The 23349-nt window shown below is 39.6% G+C and overlaps 1 protein-coding gene across 2 annotated transcripts; it reads right to left on the bottom strand.

The window, feature by feature from the left end:
- Positions 1 to 33: 33 nt before the first annotated feature.
- On the bottom strand, positions 34 to 17710 carry LOC113127311 (uncharacterized). 2 transcript variants are annotated; one of them, XM_026301899.2, is made up of 6 exons: positions 17120 to 17710; positions 10063 to 10144; positions 9370 to 9884; positions 5222 to 5275; positions 1164 to 1309; positions 34 to 989 (listed from the first exon to the last, which is right to left on the bottom strand). In XM_026301899.2, exons 1-5 carry the CDS (start codon positions 17186 to 17188, stop codon positions 1184 to 1186), a joined length of 846 nt encoding a protein of 281 aa, XP_026157684.1. In that variant the 5' UTR covers positions 17189 to 17710; the 3' UTR covers positions 34 to 989; positions 1164 to 1183. The 2 variants fall into 2 exon arrangements, with proteins under 2 accessions (XP_026157684.1, XP_026157602.1); XM_026301817.2 differs by having other exon boundaries at positions 34 to 1309.
- Positions 17711 to 23349: the final 5639 nt, after the last annotated feature.

Consider the following 23349-nt stretch of genomic DNA (forward strand, 5'->3'; position numbering starts at 1 on the left):
TGCAGCAAATGGAATGAAACCTTAATCTAAAAGTAAAAGTCACCTCCTTAACAAGAGGCCACAGGGCATTTATTGATTCATTTTTGTGCAACAGTGGACACAAAACGTCACAATGTTACATTCACATCAGAACCTTAGTTTCAGTGGTGACATTGTGTTTAATCAATGAATCAGCTCATTTCAGGAGCTGGAAACTACCTCAAGTGTCATTCAATACAACAGGAATGTCGTTTCAAGGCATTAAGAGATCTTTAGAAAACACTGGGGTGTCTTGGATACACCAGTGGTCCTCTTCTACCTAGAAAGTAATGAGGTAAAATATTGGGGGAAATGGCACACTACAAATAGGCTATGCGTAACACAGCACCAGTTACACTTTCCAAATGTGCAGCAAACTATTCTCATCCTTTTCTTTTTTATACCTCTCTTTCTGCAAAACAGTGGAATTCATGCAAGGAAAGAGGATACAAGTACTTAACTTTGACCTGGACTAAAAAGTGACAAATCCATTAAACATACATCAAAAGGTCAACTATTCAACTACAGTCATACATATTTGTTATAGCTGATCATGACCTGCATATTTATTAACACCCAAAGAAGACATTTTTCAGACAGATGCATTGAAACCACTGTCTATGTTCATCTCAACAATAACAAAGATATCAGATGACTTGCCTTGCCATGTTTAATATAGGAAATCACCAAGAACCTTACAAGATGTCCAGTAATCACATCAAAGGAAGAAACCTTGGAACCATTTGATTGTCTTACATGCATTATTTCCCTTCAAACTTAGTCAAACAGGAGCTAAAATCAGGCGTCAAAATGGTTGGCCTTGTCCCTTTGTACCATTTCTGGTCCACACTCCAAGTTTGTTTCTTGATTATTCTCCCTCCAATCACAGGATCTTTTCAGGAACAGCTATACATATGCAATACCTGATGCATCCTTCAAAGCGTTTAGGCCATTTTGTTCCCCAAATATTTCTGTTGATTACATGTGGAGAACAATGATCAAAGTGACAACGTTACAGGGTGCGATTACCTGAGTGTGTAATAGTTTGACCATAAATGTCTTTCTAGCAGTCAGTTGCTAGCAGTCTAGCTGCAGAAGCCACAGAAAAGCAGCCATCTGGGAATGAAGAAGGGGGGAGAGAATACCTGGAGCTGGATGCATTTCCTTATGAGCATGGAGGATCCTCAGACGGGGTCATAGGGCAGCAGGAGGGCACTGTGCTCAACGAGCGGAAGGCGAAAATGGAGGGGTCGTAAGTATACCTGGGCGGAGGACGACTGCTTGTCAGATTCTGAGGACACAAAGAAAGCCAGGTGGTCATGGATATGTCAGTATTGGGGCTTTGACTGAAACCAGATTTAAAAGGTGAAGATTTCCTGCTCAGTTATTGACTTTACTGGCTGCCCTATATGTATGTGGCTTTGTCATAAGACTGTGAGAAAATTCAACTGAAAACCAAATTGGAAATGGTGGGAAAATGACTGTACCTCGTCAGAACATTTTCACAGTGGGTTTTTTTTTTTTTTCATTCACACTGCAGTTTCAGTCTCACAAATGCTTTTCCACTCATAGAGATATCCCCCTCTGAGCAGAACCTTGCTTCTCGTAGCTCTACAATCCCTCTGTCTAAAATTAGCCCTGGTCATTTTCATCCCTACAGGAAATGACAGGAAATGGCTTTGTTGGATTTGGCAGTGATGCAGCACTTTCTCTGGAGCCTGCTGAGGGGGAGTGAAGTTTATGAGAAGGTGGACTGAGAAAGACTAGGACCTTGAGAGAGATTTGCTGTAATTAAAAGCTGATCCTATAAAAAAAAGCTTGTGTTGGACAGATTGTTATGTATGTTCTCGGTGGCAACCATGAGCAAACACCTCTCTGAAACTTCAGATGCATCCCTATGACTGACTGATTCTATTCAGATGCTAAGAAGTGCCCGCTGCTACTGAAAAAGCAAACAGTGACATTAGTGCATATGAAGGCCTATTAACAATGCATATGAAGCTGCAGGTGTTGTTATGACTTCAGCCAGTCTTTAGAGATTCAGCACTGACAACTGAGCCCTAGCAACAATTCCCAGTTCCACTTAGACCTATTTTATCTGCCAACGTTTATACAAACAGGCCAGAAACTGAGAAGTGGATAAACAGATCACAGCCCTAGAACAAGTTATAGTCACACTGATAGATGTGAAGTGTGTTGAGATGTTCTCCATATGGTAGCATTGACTCAGGCCAGCTGTGGGGGCGAGTCATACATCAGGATGGCTCCCTTTCCACATTAGCAGTCCCTGCAAAACTGTCATGTGGTCACATCTGTAGTATGATAGACAATTAGGGGCCAAACAGTCAAGCAAAATACAAGTCCCAAAAGTGCAAGTATTTCAGTTTGTGCACACATCAAAAGCAACAGCTGGAAGGCTGAGAAAAATACCGGGTTATGACAGTTTCTTTCTGGAGAATTTGTGCTTCGACATTTTTCTTGAACAACGCCTGACCACTGAATCTGTGCTGACACTGTGTTACCAGCTTTCTATGAAAGGAACATTTTTGGGAAATACAAAAACAGGCCTACGAGGCACAGGCCCAAGGGTTCACAGGGAGGTCTGACCTGGAGCCTGTGCATGAGGTGACTGGTATTGATTGAGAATTCAAAGAGCTCAGCATGCGGAGTCTAACTGCTATAAGTTTTTTCCTATATAATACAGCAATGCACCCAATAGTGAAAACATTTCATCGTGTGTGTCATGTGGTATTTGTGTAATACATGTGGTGAAGAGGCTGAGTGTGGATCTCCTGTGCTACAAAGGAATTGGCCAGTGCCCACTTCATTTCCACTGTGGCACAGGAGGTAGTGCGGGTTGTCCAATAGTCGCAGGAGTAGCAGTTTCATTCAGTTTCATTCCTCACTCCTCTTGCCTGTACATCCTTGGAGTAGACACTGAGCACCACATATTCCTAACAGACGGGGCAGTGCATGTGTGTGTGGATAGGTGAATGAGAGGCAAACGATAAAGCACTTTGTTAAGGTACAAAAACCAGTGCAGTCTAATTCTAGTCTTTTCATGGAGAGAGATGGATGAGAAGACTGATGCCACTCTCATACCTGCATAATTTACTAATTAGTATGCTATACTCTTAATTCATCTGTAAAGTGTAAACATGCTAACTGCTGTATGCCCATTTCAATCTTAGCTAAGATAACTGGTTACTAGCTGTAACAATATAGTTAACTTACCATTAACATCTACCTCTCAGCAAAAAAGCATATTCCCCAAAGTGTCGAACTTTTCCTTTACCATCTGTTTGTTCTCACGCTAACACCAAAAATGCCTTTCAATCACATCCAAGCCACGTAATTTACCTCAATCAAAAATCAAAGGGGTATGCATTAGCTTTTTCTCCATATCTACACCATTTCCCTTATCTCAATCATTCCTCACCCTCTTCTCCACCCATTCTTTATGGTGGCTGAAACCAAATGCCATCACTCCTGTCTGCTGCAGCCTGGGAAGCTCTTACCACTCTCCTGTTCACCTTCAGCCTCTGGAGGGGGAAGGCCCCTAGCAGCAGCAGACAAAGCTGGGTTTTCCTACTGTTTCCACATTATCCCTCCTTATAAACACACACACATTCACACACTCTTTCTCTCTCTCACACACACACTCACACACACACAGACACGCACACACACACACTCAACCTCCTCAACCTCCTCAACCTCCTCAACCCCTTTAACAAGTCCCATGCTTGAATGCAGTCTCAGAGCTGGGGCCCCATCCTGATCCAGTTTCTCTCCTGGATCCGGGCCAGGTAACTGAGGGTTGACAGATAAAGAGAGGAACAGAGGTAGAAGGAGAGGCAGCATGAGAGATGAGGACAGAGTGACAGAAAGTACACAAAGAGTCAACACTAGTCTCCAAATGAATCGTCAGTCCAAAGATTTACTTGAACGAAAAAAAAAAAAAATCTTTGAAGTGGAATGTACCCAGTGCCCACAGACGTCAGAGGGACAACAACACTACCAACTTCAGCAGTGAGAACAGAGGATAATGAGCAATATCTCTATGTATCAGTGGAGCTAAACAGATAGCAGCCGGCCAGGCTATAAATGGAAAATGACTTCATCTCTGGAAATACACCACAAGGGAACTGCACAACACTCCACCTCCTCGTCCTCCTCCTCAGCTCCATCTCTCCTCTGCACTCACTTGTTCTTCATAAAACACTCAAAGATTATCCTCATATATTTTTTCACATATATATTGCATACCTTATACAGTATATGGAGGACCGGAGCAACCTAGATCCTGTTACAGTTGGTGTATGCGTGTGTACGTATAAAAGTGTGTGATAAGTTCCACTGACACTATCCCACACAACGTGATAATAACGTCACTTTTCTCACCACACTGTGCATCCTTCTGGAGTATCCTGCTCTGTGCCAAGACGCCTAGGCTTGTTCCAGTCAACTCTCCAAGCATGCTTCCCTTACCCACTACAAACAAAATCAACCCATACACAGTTGTGGTGCTGAGCTGCTGAATGCGTATTGAACATTGTGTTTGGAAAACCACTTAACAGGCAGATCAGTTGGGACACAGTCTTGGGAAAATACCTTTGTGTTTACAAAGCTGCTGTGGTGAATAAATGTGCACTTTTAAGATTGCTAATGGGACAAGTGGAAAACTGGGCTACTAACGGCTGCTCAGTGACATCAAGAGATCACACAAACCTGAAAAAGAAATGAGCACATTTTTACTTTCTCCTAGGTATGACTGCAGTAAGCTGTGTTTAGCTCGGTTTGCTGTTTACACAAGGAATCTGACAGAGCTATCAGATTTTCAGACGTCTCAGGCATGGGAACAAACGCTGCTGCCAGATGCTGTCCCAGTATGCAGTTGGATGGACATCAAGGTGCTGGTGGCAAGACCGGCTGGGCTGTTCACGGAGGCCAGGCAACTTTGCCACCTTGTCGCTGCTGTAATGGACACCCTGATATGGCCTGCCCATTAAGGCTCTGCATAATAGGTAAGGTTGTGTGTGCAAATTTGTGTATGTATTCAAATTAATACAACATGTATAAACAATTTACATTATCCTTATGAAAGTCATCCCAACTGGGTTTTTAACAACCTAAATTGTTTGCATTCGTCATGATAAAACACTACAAGACAGATTTGTTCCATGTGCTGTGGCCAACTCACCCGAATCTTTATAGCCCGAGTTTTCCCAACGCAGTTCTTTTTCAGCAGCATTTTCTGTGGAGAACAATAATGCACAATGACAAATATAGTAGAGCATGCAGTTCCTTTTCTCAGTAGAACGTGCTCATTTTTATCTATGTGACAATACATAGACTGTGTAGAAGTTGCATGTCTGTGTAACCTTTCCTGTACAGTTTAATAGCCAAAGATGTAAATGTAGTCCATCTGTCTGGGTTACAGGTATTTAAGGTTGATTATACATATTTCTAAAATTCAGCAATTTCAAAAGCATTATGTGAACAGTTATATTTATGATAAACCAGAAATATATTGTAGGACATGACTGAGTAAACAGGATAAAATAAAACTGGGATGATGGAGGAAGTGAGGCAAATTTAGCCATCTCAACTAGAGTGAACAGTCAGTCAATGAAGCTTATGCAATATCCTGTCTTCCATTCTCCTCCATGTCCACACAGCTCCAATATTCTCAAAAACACAGTGGGGGTAGTGGGACCGCACAATCACTGAATTGTCTCCGGTCAGGGAGGTAGCTTCTAAGCTTCTCCTGCTGTTGTGACGTGGGAGAGAGCTGCCCTCATGCTCACCTCCTGCCTGCACTTATCTTTTTTATTTTTAAATCACTGGAACAACAGTTCATTTGGGTGCAAGCTACTTGAACAAGCTGTTCAAACAAGCTAGCAAACATATATGTTTAACACTGCATATGTTCAACTGATAAAACACTGGGTGTGGGATAAACTTGGATTCACATGTTTTAGTCAATTTCCTACTAACGTTTAAGCCTGATAGATACAGTTGTGCATGATCTTTTCTTCTTCTCTTCTTTTATGGCTCAAATTCTGAAATTGTGCCAGGAGTTATGTAGATTAATGAGCACAACTGTACATTTGACTCTTTTCATCCTACACATGCACCACTGCGACCACAGCAGAACTGTTGTGTCCACCACCCTCCTCTTACACCACACACACACAGACACACACACACACACACATCCAACAGGTTGTGACCTGCCAACTGTGGCTATTCACAAATAGTAAAATAACTTTTTTTTAGCTTTTTATTCATTATGATTTTGGTTGGACATGTATCTTTTATTCTCTTTTTAAGTGACTTATGTAAAGACTTTGTCATGTTTGAATCCTGTGATAGAAAAAGCTGCTTTTGCTTGCTTATCCTTGGTGAGAGCTAGAACAGAACTAGACCCCAACCAATAAATTGGTGTGCCAGTATAATCAGCCCATATGAGCTATTTGCAGATAAATTAGCATTGGTGTTTATAACAGCTGATAAATTACAATTAAAATGAAGATGACACCTCAATGTCAAAAGTACTATTCAAATCTTGTTCAATAGCAACAAAACAAGTTTAATTTTAAACTGCATTACGGTATGTCATGTTGTCTTGCTGAGAAGCTACACAAAACAACGAGAAATCTTTGTTCATGCTACATGTTTCTGAAGAAAGAAAAGAAGAATATCGGCCAGCATATTGGATTTTAAAATATCAAATATTGGAAATAGTATTGGTCTTCAAAATTCTGTATTGGTCGGCTCTGAATATGTCTTAATAATAATATTAATATTTACTGTCACCTCAGATGCTGACGCTTACTGCTCAACTTTGATTTTATTTTTAAAACACAAATTAAAACATGATTTATTATAATGAATACTATACTATACTATACTATTTATACTATAATGAAAATAAAAAAAAACAATGTTTGCAGAAGTAAGGTAAATATGCAAATTGGCTAAAGCATATAAAAACACTGCTATGACATCTGACCGACATGTTTTTTTGTTTTATATCTCTGCTACAGAAAACAGCTGCTCTTTCATGGAAACCAGGCTAACAAATAATAGCACTACCACATCTACGCAACTGGACATAGATTATCATGCATGAGGGAATATCTGAGATTGAAAGACAACAACCTGCTGACCTTTTAACCCTGCTGTTAAAAATATTTTGAGCTAAATAAATGTATGACTAAGGTTCAAGCTAATGCTTATCACAGAACAGCCTTGCTTGATAATCTCTGGCTTTAGATAGTCTTGGAGCAGCAGTGTCCTCTGATGAGTTCTAGTATAATAAGTGGACTTTGATATTGTTTCCACATTTTCTCAGCAGAACTTAATTTACTCTTGATTTGTTAATACAAGGAAGGGATATGTAACAATTATACAAATCCTTCAAATTTAGACAACAACAGAACATTTCACATGTGAGGTTCCAATAAGAAAATATTAAGCTAATGGGAGTCTATATTCTAAAATGAAAGCATAGCAAATAGTTGGCAACTCATCCTCGAAGGCAGTTGTGCACTGCTCCTCTACCTTCCACAAATATTACACAGAATCCCCCTGGTTTTAACACTTTTAAATTGCTTTCCTTAAAAGATCCAAGAGAGGTTTTCCTTCAAGTTACAAGCCAAAAGAGCATCTATGAAAGCAATCACATGATGATGGTGTGTGAGCTGAGGCAGACTCTGTAAGTGAAAGTTGTCAACCCAAAGGGTTAATAGTGGCTGGAACTGTGTCTGCTAGCTACCTCTGTAGGCCCCCTATTGTATTCCCTGCAGCACCTCCCATTCCACTTGACTGAGTGTGCACACATGGTTACATACAGACACGCTCACACTGTGGCAAGACAGGCACACAGATACAGCAACACTGATGCCGAAGGATGCACACATGCAGACACAATGATGATAGACGTGTACCCCCCCAACACACACAGAGCCACAGACTCACACACATACACTTCTTCTTCATTTCTTTTCACCCCTCTCATTGCTGCCCACTGTCTTTCAGCATCTGTTCTTTTCCTCATGGACATATGGACCCCTGAAACCTGCAGTTTCTCTCTGCAAACACGCGCACACACACCCTTTTCCATCCATGGTGTGGGCCAACAAGGCTATTGGATTTTAATGATTAGTGAACCAGCTTCTCCATGACTCATTAGTAGCTGTCGTTTTTCTGTTGTTTATTTAATCCTCTCCTTCTGCCTCCACCCCTCCATCATTTTCCCTTGCTTGCAAGCCTTTGTGACAAAACGAGGGCGGACATCTGCCATCCGTGCCTCCCTCTCCTTCATCCCTCTCCAGCCAGACCACCTTGGTGGCGAGCATCCAGCCATGGAAAGGAAAGACTTTGCTTGTGTAGCCGCATTTGTGTGAAGGATATAAAAACTGTAGGGACATTATTGTATTTTTGTACCAAAAATTTTTTTTTGGCCTGACAATAGTTTGAGCTGTTCAGAGTGTGAGAGTGAATTTATTGAATGTTTGGAAATATATTTATTTTTATTTTATGTTCATACCGCTACAGCGACTGTTACCAAGTAATATATTTCAACTTCCGGCTAAACCGGCTTTATGTAACAGAAAACATAATGAGCAGTTCTCAGTAAAATAGGTGAAGTGGCTAGGTGTGCATGTGTCCAAAGTGCAGTATTATATTATTTTGCACCCTGGTAATTTAGAATGAAGTTCTCCAAGCTAAAGATCCTATTGAGGGTAACAGAGATAATTAGTCTGGGTGATCTGAGGGACATTTAGTGGTATACTCAACCTGATAATTCACCATCTACTTAGTGCTTTAAGGACTTTACTGCATTTATATTTCACAGTGTTTGACGCTTATTATGCAGCCTGCCTGGGAACAAATGTGGCTCTATATTTCTACACTGAAAATATTGTGCTTCTTAATACACTAGTACTATGTGACAGATATAGTTACTTCACAAATTAAGATCTTAAATCCAAAATACGATGAGCTTATAAAATATGATGCAATTGAACTACAGTATAATATTATACAATATAATTACAGTATATACAGTATAATGTACCTAAAAATAATTCCACGTTGTCTTTGCCTTAGTAATAATGGGTAACAGTATACCACACTGTGGCCCTTACACACTGCAGTCTAAAGTGTTGAACAGGACAAAGAACTGTGATGATTATTCAGTAGTGTGGACCATAATATTTTCACTGTCATTAAACTCTGATGATTACTTTGAATATGGTACATGGTATATTTTGTGGCAGAGGGTGGTGTTAGTAAGAAGTGCCATGAAGTAACAATGTAACTATAGCTTGGACAACTAACCTGTTGCATTTTCTCCAGGTCCAGACTGGGTCGCCCTGGCTCGCTGCCAAAGGTGTGCCGATACTTTCTGTAAGGTGCTGATTGGTCAAAGTGGGTCAAAATAATGGGCCGTGCCACTGGCTTCACCACTTGAAGCTGAAAGCGCATGGGGGGTGGCTTCAGATTACGTGGTGGGCTGGAGCTGAAGAGTACAGGGCTCGGGGAGGCAGCCAAGCAAGTGCCTGACTCAACCAGTGGCCTGGCAGAGACAGCAGGTGACCCGCAGCCACAGAGGTCCCGCACCTCCTCATCACTGGAGGCACTGCTGTGGTGATCGCCATGGTGCTGGGGAAGTGCAGACACCCACTTCCTGTTGTCACCACAGCTGATTCGTTCCAGCTCTTCCTCTGAAGAGTGACGATCCAGATTGGCATCTAGAAGGAGGCGGAGGCGTCGTAACCGGGCAGGAGAGATGGGACCCTGGTTGTGCTGCTGGCTGGTGGCCAAGGGGGTGAGGGCACAATTTCTCCGTCTCTCTGGAGGAGATGATAAACATGAAATGTCTAAGAAGGTGAAGAAGGTTAATGCAAATGCCACAGGGACATTACTTGTTGATTTGAAATATCTAATAAAAACAAGAGTAAATGAATTAATGATGGAGAAGACTGTCATCTATTTACAACAAAAATTATGTATTTAGCAGAGGGCACATACCTCGGTCAATCTGTGCAAGCTCCTGGTTCTCTCCCTCTGAGTCATCACTCTCCACTCCTTCTCCACTTCCATGATAAGATATCTGGGAAAAGGATCTTATACTGTAGGTCAAATATGGCATGTAACAAAGGCTGGTAAGATAACCTCTTATGTTGATTACTGTGAGAAATATCTTTCTCAAAACAACAACGTCAAATCCTCAGTTGTGAAGGCTGGTTTTCATTTCATTCACTCAATGAGGGATTAGAATATCAGTTAAAAAAAGCAACCATAAACATTTTCAAAGTAGAAATAAACACCTTTACAATTGTAATGATGCAATAAATAACATGATGAACTAATTCTAGGTTATATATAATGTTTTATTTCTTTGCCTCAAAACAACCATTGCCTGCAATATTAGAAACCATTTATATAGTGAGCTTCCAACAGAAATAAAAACATTCATTTCAATGTGATTGTAATAATTTCTTCAAATAGGTGCTCACAACTGGCAGGCACAAAGTGGAGTCATAATGTTTTCTAAGTGAAGGCTATTTTTTCTTGCAGCCTAAATCAACCTGTCGTTTTAGAATCAATTCCTTGTCTACAGCGGTAACAACAATACAAATACCCTGCAGACTGCAGCACTAAGAGTTAAGTAATGCGCCTCACAATCAGTAATTACCACTCCAAGGCCTCGCTGAGCAGCTGCCATCTGTGCTTCTGCATGTGTGTGTGTGTATGCTTCCACACATACAGCCACACAAATAGAGTGTCTTCCCTTCTACTCTCCAGTACACATACACACACCCCCTCTTCTATCTGTAACTCTCCAAAAAGGGGGGAAAGAGAAGCTGGGACCTTGAAGCCTAAAAAGGGCAGACTGTATTCAATTCATCTTAAGAAGTGTAGATTCCAATGCATATTTTTACAGACTACATATTATTTTAGGCACAAATAAATCCTCTTGTAGCATTGTCACACAAAAACACATTTCTAACCACCAACTCTGCTGTAGCTCAGATCAAATCATATGGCTAATACCGTTACTGAAGATGCTGGGACAAGGCCTGGATGCAGCCTTCTTGCTCCTTACACAAATTGTATGCCAGATTCTCAATGAACAAGCCCAGAGCCAGTGTAGTAGACAGAAACCCTTGGCTCTCAAGGACTCTCAAGTTAAACAGCATCACACAGTATTTCCTAATGAACTTTATAGGAAACCTACACAGAGGAATAACTGTGGGAAGGAAATGTATTTTGGCAAGTGTGTGGTGCAGGGCTTCGGCTACATGTATACTCCAGTGTATTATTATTGGGCAGCATCCATGAAACAGCTGAAATCCTATTAGAAAAGTTACTGCTGTTGGATAGTAAGTATAAAGTGATGCTGGTGGTTCATACATTTCATGGCTTAACCGAAAGAGAGTATGTTCTGCATGACAGATCTCAATCTGTATTCACACTCACTGAGCTCTGTGGGATGATCATTAATTTTTCCTGGATATTTTACTTTTTAACGCCACAGTTAGCAGTGTGAGTATCTGATGTTTCTCCACAGAGCCTGTGCCTTGAGTTGCACAGGCAGTGATTGCTCAAACGTAAACTAACAGGAATGACCTGGCCTTTCCTTCCCCCTAGGGATCGCCTCAGAGGTTGTTACTGATGAAACACATGTGTAGACCACTAGTAGGATATGAGCTGATGTCTAACAATCACATCTTAGAGTTGTTAATATGACTCAGGCTCTGTCAGACATATACACACACACATGCCTTTTATTTTCTGTAACATCCTTACTTCACTGGTAATCAGTTACACTATTACCACTGTAACCCTTACCATCTGAAGAGTTAGTGCATCTGAGAAATTACTACTTATATAAAGAAGGTCCATACCACCAAACCATAAAAAGTATCTGAGTAAGTGTCACTACCAATCTTTTTTTAAATCCTCAGTTAAGCATGGATTTTCTAAACAGTGGAAAATGGCATTTGCTTTATCACAGTTATCTATAAGGGATTAAAAATGTCATTTGTGTTTCATGTTCTGTGAATGCGTGACAGCAAGAAATCCTCCACTTGTTTGTCAGTAAACATACTATAGCTAGCTACAACAAACACTAGCCTGTCTAACTGGTGTTCCGTTTATGCTTAGACACCCCGGTAAGGTTTTCCTAAAAGAAAAGAAATCACTACCATATACTGTAGCATTCAGGGTCAAAAATGTGGTATTACATCAAATAATCTTATACAATTTGCCTCAAAATACACAAATTATTCTGTTATTGAAAAGTAAATAACATCAAGTTTAGCAGCTAGTTTGAAAAGTATGGGACAAACATTTCAGCTCTAAAACTGTATAATGCCAACCTGGATGTGCTGTGTCATCTATAATCCCCCCACAGCTAAGCACTGATACTGCCTTTGCAGAAGTGTCAGTTTCAGACGAAGAACACTACAGCTCCAGTACTACCGCCCTAATAAGAAATATAATGCAAATCCATCCATCATCCACTGCTTATCCTGGAACATCCAGGGTTGCAGGGAAGGCTGGAGCCAATCCCAGCTGACATTAGTGAGAGGCGGGGTACACTCTGGACAGATCACCAGTCTATCACATGGCTGACACACAGAGACAAACATTCACATTCACACCTACAGGCAATTTAGAGTCACCCATTAACCTAACCCAAACATGCATATGTTTGGACTGTGGTAGGAAACAGAAGAACCTGGAGAAAATCCATGCACAGATGGGAAGAACCTGCAACTGCATGCAGAAAGATCCCAGGGCTGTATGGGATTGAAACCCAGGACCTTCTTGCTGTCAGGCAATAGTATTGATCATCACAGTATTGTGCTATGCTGGTACAAATTTGGAACAAAAAACCAAAGCTGTGGCTGGTGTGATACTACATTCTGACCTTGTTCTTACTGTGAGGTTCAACATATCAACAATCAATAATGTCTTGATTTTGTACAACTACAAAGCTTGCCCATTACAGCAGGTGAACTGTATGAAAACAAAGTGTCAGGTATGTTAAGATCACAGAATTCATGAACAAAAAACATCTACCTGGAGATGTACCAGAAACATTTTTATACCACAAGATAAGAAACTACTTGCAAAGGAGAAAGTACATAATATATACATGTCATTGCACAAACACAACCCAGTCAGATATTCAGTCAGATCACCCAGTCACACCCTTTCCCACACTTAGTCATTAGCACCACATTCACAGTGAAAACAAACCATGGTGAAGGAAACACATTAAGATGAAAACAAATGTGGAAATGACATTGAAAATCTAAACCCTAAACATCTGCTTCCATGTGTGCCAGGCTTAGCTCTGTAATAGCTTTAAAAATGAGCAACTCCTGATATTACTTCATTCAAATGTTTATTATTAAAGTCAATCACTGCTGTAGCTTTTCATAAACTTGCCCAGCTTCTAAGTTTGGCTCTACTGCTACTTTGCATGACACATAGTCAAATGAAGTTGAGGCAAGGATTTGGACTGCCAGCTATGAGGGAAGCAGGGGTGTGCAGTGCAAAAACTGCAAAACTGCACCAAATTATCTGGGCTCTTCCCAGCCTTTTATGTATGTGTATGTGTATGTGTATGTGTATGTGTATGTGTATGTGTATGTGTATGTGTATGTGTATATATATATATATATATATATATAGACATATTCCACTGACATATTGATATTACAGATTTACAGTTTATCAATAGAAAAGTTATTACAGCGTATTAGGGCAAATAATTGCAGGGCTACATGGCATTCAGACAAAACAGAACAGCTGATAAACAAACTAAAAGTGAGATCGTACGAATAACACATGAAAACTGCTTTTGTGCATGCATGCAAAGACTAAGCGTTTGTGTGTCAAGAACAGTTGAATGAAATCCTTGTCAGTCTCTTGCATCACTGAACAGCTTGCTAAGCTGGATCAATGGCAATGTCACAGTGTTACACACACATGCACATGCGCGTGCACATGCGAGTGCGTGTGTGCGCACACACACACAGAAGCTTTGCTGTCCTACACTGACATAGACACTGTCACACTCCACTCCCCCACTGAAAGAAACACACAACAAACAGTTCAGAGATGGTTGAGTCACTTTCTCTCACACTCCAGTGGATCTTCCCAGTAGTGGTGTGCAGGTAGTCGTGATTCATCCTGGGATAGGTACTCTAATAGGGCCTAAGAGATCTTCAGTGCCTTGCCAGCAGGCCTCATTCAGTCAGTGACCACTGCAGCAAACATCTAGAGTATGATTTACTAATGAAAAGCTGGTTAATGTCTCTTACAAATGAAATCAAACCAGGACCAGTTTTGCTTTATTACCGTTTAATTAAAGCAGTGGATGTCAATAATTAGTCATACAGAAACCAAGGTTCACATCAGATCACTTAGATTACTATGCAACACAACCTTGGATTGGTGTCATTAACAACAACAGTAAACCTGCTTATAACCAAACACTATTAATCTGGGCACATGCTCTTTAGCAAGACAATAATACACTAATAATCTATTTTAAAGACAGTCTGAAAGTCTGCGAAAACACCTTCAAATTGTGTTCTGACTGCAGAAGGAACAAAACTGTTTTACAACCTGAGAGTAAGTGCAAGACAGAAGGTCTTAAATAAACAGTCAGTTGCATTAAGGGAAAAGTAAGATCCAGCATTTTTGGAGTTATACAAGAGAAAAAGTTAGGCCTCTGCTGCTTCTCTTTTAACAGTTCATTTTAATGTATGTCTCACAAGTCCTCAGACTTTGTTGAAGTTGACTGGAGTTTGATTGCTAAATCTATATATCACTAACAGCCGATATATCAACTAACATTAACTTTCTGCGGATATATTACTGTATATGTTGAACAATGCATATGACTTTCTTGTCAAAAGGAGTACTGTCTATGAAAACTGAAATGCCAAACAAGGTCAAAGGTATCACTATTACATATTCATTCACCAGAAACCACTGATAAGTTGATTTAAACTGTAAAAGCTGTATAGGCTTTACAAATTACATAGCTACATATAAGTAAAGTATAACACCAAATTACTAGAGTATACATTTAATTGATAGTTCCAGTTTAAATTAACTTGTGCCATACATTGGTAGTGTTGTACCATTAGTTTTATAAGCCATAATAACACTATAGTTACCAAAGCCATTTAAGAGATTTGGCAAAGCTGTAACCTAGTTTAGACGTCAGTGGGGCAAGTAAGAAGTTGGAAATAAGAAGTAGTCTGATAATCTGACATGCTTCAAACAAACCCACAGAAGAGCCAAATTTATTTGGAAGCAGGAAAAAAAAACAAAAGGACACAAACACTAATCATGGTTTCTGACTGCTTTTTCACAATGCTGCCAAGTGTCAGCAATAACTTGGCAAGTACAATGCTAGTGTTACTGATATGAATGAGGATCAAAACCATGAAAACAGAACTAATGTCGCTGTAAACTTTGTTTCTTCCAGTCACAGGTCATTGACTGGTTGGTGTCAGCTGTGGTGTCTCCCAAACCAAGTTTCCCAGCAGCCATTAACACTATAACTGACTTTACCTTCATACAATAGTAATTCTATCCAACTGGCAACACTGGTGTAAAAAACTGCATATCAGTCCAGTTTCCTGTACTTTTAAGTGACAAGTGATACTGAAATGAACTAAACAAACAAAAAAAAAAAAAGAACTAATTAGTGTTGTTTCTACTGGCAATTCCTTTGCATATAGCCTGTTTCAAGGGTATGAGTACGCAGACACAAGACCTACTCACGATTCACTTTTCCCATCACACTGACCACTTTCAGCAGAAGGAATACTACAACTGAGCAGAGCAACAAACAAACAAAAGGAGACAATGGGGATGCCACGCTTTCGCCTGGGTCCACAGCCAGGCCTTTGAATGGGAACACTTTGACACAAAATGGCTACCATGCGACTATGAAGTTGGTTGACACACAATAGTGTTGTGGATGGAACAAGTTAGTGACCCATGCAGGATACAATTCACCCTTCTATGCACCAAAAAGAGTCATTATGCAAACTGAGCAGGCAGTAACAATTGAGGAGCGTTTACATGGATTCTGTTGTGGAAAATTGGAGGGTAAAGATGAAGATGTTTGGACAATTATAGCTCTAAACAAACGTTTTTCCCTGAAATGTATGTTTGTTTTTTTATAGCCTGTATATACATCTCAATGAGCTTCCACTGCTACTCCCCTTTGCCCTCCACACACAAACAAAACACGAAGCCATTTCCACTCGCCTTTCTCTCTGTAGACGAAGAACCTGGACTATCTGCGCAGATATCCACATTTCTCACAAACACGAGTATCTTCTTTTGCACATTGAACAAATGAGTGTGGGCACATTATTCTCTACATTTACTCTCTCAAATGACAAACAGCTGAACTACAATTTATGAGTCAGTGAGTGTCCGCCTGTTGTGTGGGAGAGTTTTTCTGACATGCCACATGTTTGCTGATGTGTTTCTCTATGTGGATCACCTGGCTTGGTCCTGTAAGCCAGTAAAGAGTCAATTCCTCCAAAACGTGGTTAATGAATGGGTTGAGGTGTTAGATGCAGAAAATACCACCAAACAACACTTGCTAGATCAGTACACACAGGCTGGTAATTTCCACAGAGCAGCTCTACAGTAAGTAGAGTGCATTAAGTGTGTCTCAGAGTGTGTAACTGGGATATGTGTGTGTGTGTGTGTGTGTGTGTGTGTGTGTGTGTGTGTGTGTGTGTGTGTGTGTGTGTGTGTGTGTGTCTGTGTGTGTGTTGAAATAGAAAGAGAAAGGGAGTTCTTAAGTGTTAGTTTAGTGAACTCCCTATTACCCTGTTTAAGCAAGGTTATAGGCTGAGAGCTCATAATGTTTAAGCTGCGTAGACAACTGGCCTACAAATGAACAAGTCACAAGACCAAAGTAAAGCCACGCTGTTCACAAACAAACTCCTCTCTATAGACGCTACTACACTGTAGTGCATTTATATACTGTGTTCAAACATTATTAGCATGGAAATAACAAAGTCCAACCTACCTTGAGCTGGAAAGGATGAATCTCGTTGAGTGAATGTCTTCTTAGCTTCTTTGTCAGCGTCTTCAGCATTTTTTTTTTCTTCTTACTTATGGCTTATCCCCTACGATTAGGTTTTTAGTTACCGTTTCTAATGTCACGGTTACAGCTTCATTATCCAACATGAGCGACTTTGCACATTTAAAACAAGGCACACGGGACCATCACTTGGCTTTAAGACTGCCAAGCTCTAAAGACAACACACCACCGTGAGCAGCTGCACACTCTTAGCTCCGAGTTAGCTGGTGTCGGAAAAACAAATGTTACACCGAAATTCGTTAAACTGCGTAGCTGTGGCTTGTTTTCAAAGCGTGTACGCAGCAAAGTAGTTATTTTCGAGTTCATTAGAGTCTACGTTGTTGTGGAAAGTATTTTTGTCTTTCCTCACTCGCTCACTCGCCGTAGCCCCGTCTTACTTCCAGAGCTTAATTCAAAGATGTTGGGGAAATTAAAAATAATATCAACTTGTTCGCATTCAGACACGCACACACGCACACTCACACACATACACACAACCAAATGCACACAGCTGCCTGAGGAACACACGGAGTGCTCCTGCAGCCTGAGCGTATCGCCCTCTGATTGGCTGCACTGCTCGGTGACGTCGTATTTCTCTCTGGAGGAGGAGGACTGAGAGTTAAAGCCATATTATTTTGTCTGTTTACTTCCTCTTTTCATATCACATCATTTATATGCAATTGTCTTGTCTATCTTCAGCAGAAGAATATGTGAGATCTGATGAATCAGCCCTTGCCTTTGAACATTATAAGCTTACTTTAATTCAGGTTTCTGACAAACTGGGAGACGTTAGTACAAGTAAAGCTAAATAGTAAAAACATGTTTATATCTAGGTTAGAGTGTTGTGGTTTTGATATTACTACCTGTACTGAAGTTATTTTAAACCAAATTAAATATAGAATCAATTGCATATTTCACAACAGACATATTGGCATGTCTTAGAATGAAAAGCTAATTCATAATATAAATGATGGCTGTGCTTTATATGACACTGAAATGAATTGACCCCAACATTAATAAGTTAATTGTTAACACCTGTGTATAGATACATACAAACATACATACATACATATATAGAAGTATGATATTTAGCTGCTACACATTTTATAAGCTCATCATACTGTATGTTACTGTATATCTGCAGTAAAAAGTGCAATCATTTCCTCTGAAATGAGTTGAAAGTTGAATAGAATGGGATTGTTGTTGGATGTGGCAGAATACTGTATGGTTGATATGGTTCCTGCACCAAGCAAATTCTTGCTCTATCGCAGGTGCTTCATGTAAGACTCTTATTTTGAGCACTGTAATTTATGATTCATTTATAATCCTGCTGCTCCAAAGTAGCCTAAGTAAACTTGGAAACCTGAAGAGTTCTGTGAATTGCGAAGTCACCATCATTTAAATCACAATTTCTTACCCGAGTGTGAATCCATGAGGATGACTTAATACTTAACTTCCTCCTTGGCAGTGTTGACACTTATACAAATCAACCATTGTGGCGTGTCATTCAGATAAAATGAGGAGTAGAATGTGTATATTTGCACCCTGCCTTGTGAGATGAAAACATAAAAATTTAGCTATATGATCTTTTGGGTTTATTTTTACTACAATAATCAATGTACTGTAGTCTATACCAATCACACATCAGAACAAATGCATCATTTTTACTGAAGTGAATGAACACTGGGAATTCCTGAAATAGTTGTAGGTGGAGCTGTTTTCAGGAATGAAAACTTTCCAAAGCTAACATTTCTACATGTAAGGCATCATGTTCTGTCTTCCTTTTTACAGCTGCTGTTCCTTGTGGTATTCCAACCCGTCAATAAACCCTGTCAGAGATAGACAGAGAGACAAAAAGCAAGAAAGAGAGATGGGGAAAAGGAGAGCATGTCAGGTATAATTGGTGTAAGTGAGGCATCCAGTTTCAGTGATGTCATTCTTTGCAACCACTGTCTACTCTGAGATACTGATGCATGGGTGCATGAGTAACTAGGCATGTCCTTCACTGCAGTTGCATTTGTTTTTAATCTCTGTAAAATTATATTACAAGAAATGAGTTTATGCAAAAGTTAAATTCTGTATTAAAAATCAGCACCAACAGCACAAATCAGTCCTAAATAATTAAATTAAAAGTAACACCATTTCTAGTTGTTTCCAAACATAACTTTTTTACATAGTACTACTGAATATTTGGACCTTTTGACTCTTGTTACTGTAAAGCTCTGTGTATTCTCTGTTGATAGTTACAGTTTACAGTATGGTTTTGTGTAAGTAGGTGTTTATCTTGCTGCTGACTGCACACTAACAGCTTACTGTGCCTTTAAAGGCTACTAGCACACCTGTTGGTGTGTGAGAGGCTTTCTCATTTAACTCCTCCGGTCAATGACCTGGTAAACTTTCCAAGGAACCTGTGGCTTGACTTCAAGTCAGGCTCAATGCAAATCCAATTTGCTGCTGAATATAGCCAATAAGTCAACAATACCCAAGACCTGCACAACCTCTGTAAGCTTTTACTTTTCCAATGCACATTAAAAGAACATGTGCATGTACAGTTCTGATCATTTATTGTGTGTGTAAAATCACTGAGAAGTGTAACTACCTGCTTCACTCATTTTATGGGAGCTTGTCTTGAAATATTTGGCCACATGAGGGCAGCATTTGTACACTTTTACATAAAGGCACTGCAGGGTTACAGTCTATAAATCCACTGAACAAGGCTATAGATGGAGGTTGAGCTGATGTTAGGATGATGATCATCACAATGCACCATTATTTGAAACATGCTAGTCTTAAAAGTGAAAATATAATATAGCCCATTTAATCTGCTGACAACATGTTTTTCTGTTTTCCATGTTGTTCTATACACTCTTTATTTTGTGTTCTCAGCAGCTACAAATGTATATTGAAATACATTAAAAGCCACTCAGAAGTATGGGTATCTTCAGAGTAAAGTTAAACCATGTTTAAAAACACCCACAATGGGGTGGCAAAGGAAAACTGTGCCCCTGTTGAGCCGTTTTGATTCCCAAAGACTAACCAGTATTCCATGACTGATCACAGATGGAACTATTTCACTAGATTTTTTGCTAGAAATTCATCAGCCAATTCCTCACCCATACATTCATTATGTTTCGAGCCACAGCAAACACAGCTGTAGCTTTGTTTGCTCTCTGCTGGCAGGTCAATGACATTGCACAAATCACAGGGCATATAGGTTGAGCAGGTTTTACATATTCAAATTGGAGAAGTGTTTGTAAAGAGTAAGGGTGTGAGAGGTATTTGTTCATTCTTTTGTGACACAAAGATAATTTGGTTATCCTAACATTTTGTGACAGGTTAGTACAATTGCAATGTTTCTCCTATGAAGCTTAGTCATTTACTGGAATTCTAAATATGTTGCTGTAAGAGTTAATTGGAAAGTTCATCTCCGTTTCTTCAGTTATTTATCTATGCAAGTGTAAGTGTTTTTATATTTGAATGGAAATGGCACCATTTCCACCACCAAATCCACATTCTTGAGGAAAGAAGAAAAGAAAGGTAACACATGCTAACTGACAGCAGGACCAGAAGTCACTGAAAGTTCATGCTATTGACACCACTTATCAGCCACTTGTGTAGTATTGTCCTGGTTACCAAATATGGCACAATATTTTGTCCAGGAACTGTTGATTCCTCCTTGATGATTGCACAATCGGAAGAATGTGGGGGCAAGAAATTATGTGAACATGTACTGGTGATGTCAACATTTTTCCCTCTCCCTTGTCAGTTGTTTAACATTACTCAAATAGCTGATGACAAATCAGCCAGCTGACCTGTATAGCGTCATCACGTCTGTTTTTAGGACTGTGTACTGTAAACCTCGGCCCACTTGGCCTTGCAAGTCCTTGTCTTTCTCTTTCCTGCTGCCCGTGTCGCCCACACTCTCCCCTGGATAGCGGCGTATGGCCACAGCCTCTCCTTTTGCCTCCACTCCTCCCTCACCCACTGACCCACTGGCGGAAAGCGTGGGGGGCCATCTGTGATGGAGAGTCTACTTTTAGTCTGCTAGGCTGCTATTTTCTCTTCGCCGTTTTTTTTTTTTTTTAACACAAAGTGGAGCCTTACTTACACAATACTTGTCTCACTCTCTGGTTCTCTCTTCCATTACTTCACAGGTCTTGTTTACACAATAGTGCATGTAGCCTGTGGCAACACACCCATACAGGAAGAATGAATTCTGAATATATTTTTCCAACTGAATGTAGAAATAACTAGTTCAAGATAGTCGTCTCTCCAAAATTCACATTTAGGTAATAGCTGCTTTTTGGCAGAAGGTAACGCAAACAAATCACTACATTTCATCCATTTGCAAAATATTTTCAGCATAAACTACAGCACATTATGTAAATCATTATGTGATTTTATGTGATTGACATCAGACATTTAGAAATGTGGTATAGAAGGTACTGTATATTTCTTGTATATTTTGGATTAACATGCTGTATTTTATCCCAGTAACATTCAGCAAATTTGTTCAGCTTTTATTCCCATTTTAAGTTATTTATGCTCTCATGTGTAACAATACCCCAAAATACCCCATTGAATGTCAAATGTAAGCCCTAAGTCACCGGATATTCAGCCTAATGTGTACAAATTAAATGCTATGAGCTAGACTGAAACTGTAATTGCCATCATTGAATAAGTGAATTTTTTTAACTTCAGTCAGCTGATTGTTGAAATGTGTCTAATCACCAAAGTGATCAGGTGATCACCAAAATTAGGTATTATCACCTTTACCAAACTGCAAGACAGTCCATGATAAAAATATAGCAGTATTTCAGACTCGACCAAAGCGATGTACTTAGCTAGTCAAAATATTTAGTATGACCACTTTAAATAACTGGAGAAATAGTTAAACGGTTGCTGTGCAGTGTAAAACACATGGCAAAATTCTTGTATTTTAAATCAATATAACAATTTTAGCTAGAATTTACTGAGAAGTACTTTTGACTGATTTTGATTTGTGATGACACCAGAAATAAAAGGAGAAATGATCCAAGTTGTTAGCTAAACTGCTGATATACACACTGCTGCTAAAGATAGCAGAGACCACAAGCAGTTTTGTTCACTAAACCACACTGAGCTTTAACACATGACATCACTTAAGAACTTCACAAACTGAAACCATGAAATCATGTTCAACTTTTCCTGTTTAATCTGCAATAGTTAACGTCAGTCTCCTTTAGTTTGAATTTTAACCACAGACGAGAATGTTTACCTAAAATAACATTTAGCTAGAAACATGTACATGTGCATAATTACATGTGCAACTTTTTCTATAAAATGCTACCCACAACATGCAGGCCTTTAGAAGCACATTTTCATCTGCAAAGTGTTTTTATTTCAGTACTGTTCAAATCATGTTCATTATTGTAAAACTAAGAGAGGTGGAAAATACTGTCCTCCTCCCCTAATCTTTTCTTTGAAGGCGAAGTATATTTATGTCCTGTAATCAATGTCAAAAGTCAAATTAATGTGTTGTTTGAGCACCGACGTTGTTGGAACTTGGCCCTTCTTGTGGGGATCACATGTTTGACACCATCGGAGTCAGAGGATATTGGGAAAGTGAAGTCATTTTGGTCGATCCTCACTTTCTGACTCACCTTCAAAGGACTGATTGAAGGCATCAGTGAAATAACTGAACAAACATTAGTGTGTGTGTGTGTGTGTGTCCGGGTCATGATGACCTAAAAGACGACGACTGATGTCTGATGACCAGTAGAAAATGTTCTGTTACAGGATTTATAATGACACCGTAAACAAAGTCTTTACTGGAACACAATATTTTGTGTGTGGTCTATTATACTATGCATACTCACCGAATCATAAAAACATATAAAACAATTTAAAGCAAAAAACATGACAGTTCAATTGTCTAATTTATGCAAATTATTGCAAATTATGCAGGACAGCTCCTAATTTTAACAGAATATAAAATAAAACCACCTTTTTATTTCAGTCATAAGCAGCGAATAGCTTAAGGTTCTTACTGCCTGACAGTCATGTGTACAATGTAACTAAATATAATATAACTAAAGTATTTCACATAGATGGCATGGAGTAGATTTGTTACATGTTTATAATACTTAGGAGTAGGTATTTCTATATATATCTGTGTATCTTCCTTGGAAAATTGC

Source organism: Mastacembelus armatus, chromosome 22 (genome assembly GCF_900324485.2).
Source record: "Mastacembelus armatus chromosome 22, fMasArm1.2, whole genome shotgun sequence".
NCBI lineage: Eukaryota > Metazoa > Chordata > Actinopteri > Synbranchiformes > Mastacembelidae > Mastacembelus > Mastacembelus armatus.

Coding starts and splice junctions, on each gene's coding strand:
- LOC113127311 (XM_026301899.2), bottom strand. CDS start 17,188: ATGCTGAAGACGCTGACAAAGAAGCTAAGAAGACATTCACTCAACGAG. Junction 9,885..10,062: donor GCTTGCACAGATTGACCGAG/GTATGTGCCCTC, acceptor CATCTCCTCCAG/AGAGACGGAGAAATTGTGCC. Junction 1,310..5,221: donor CTCGGGCTATAAAGATTCGG/GTGAGTTGGCCA, acceptor TTGTGTCCTCAG/AATCTGACAAGCAGTCGTCC.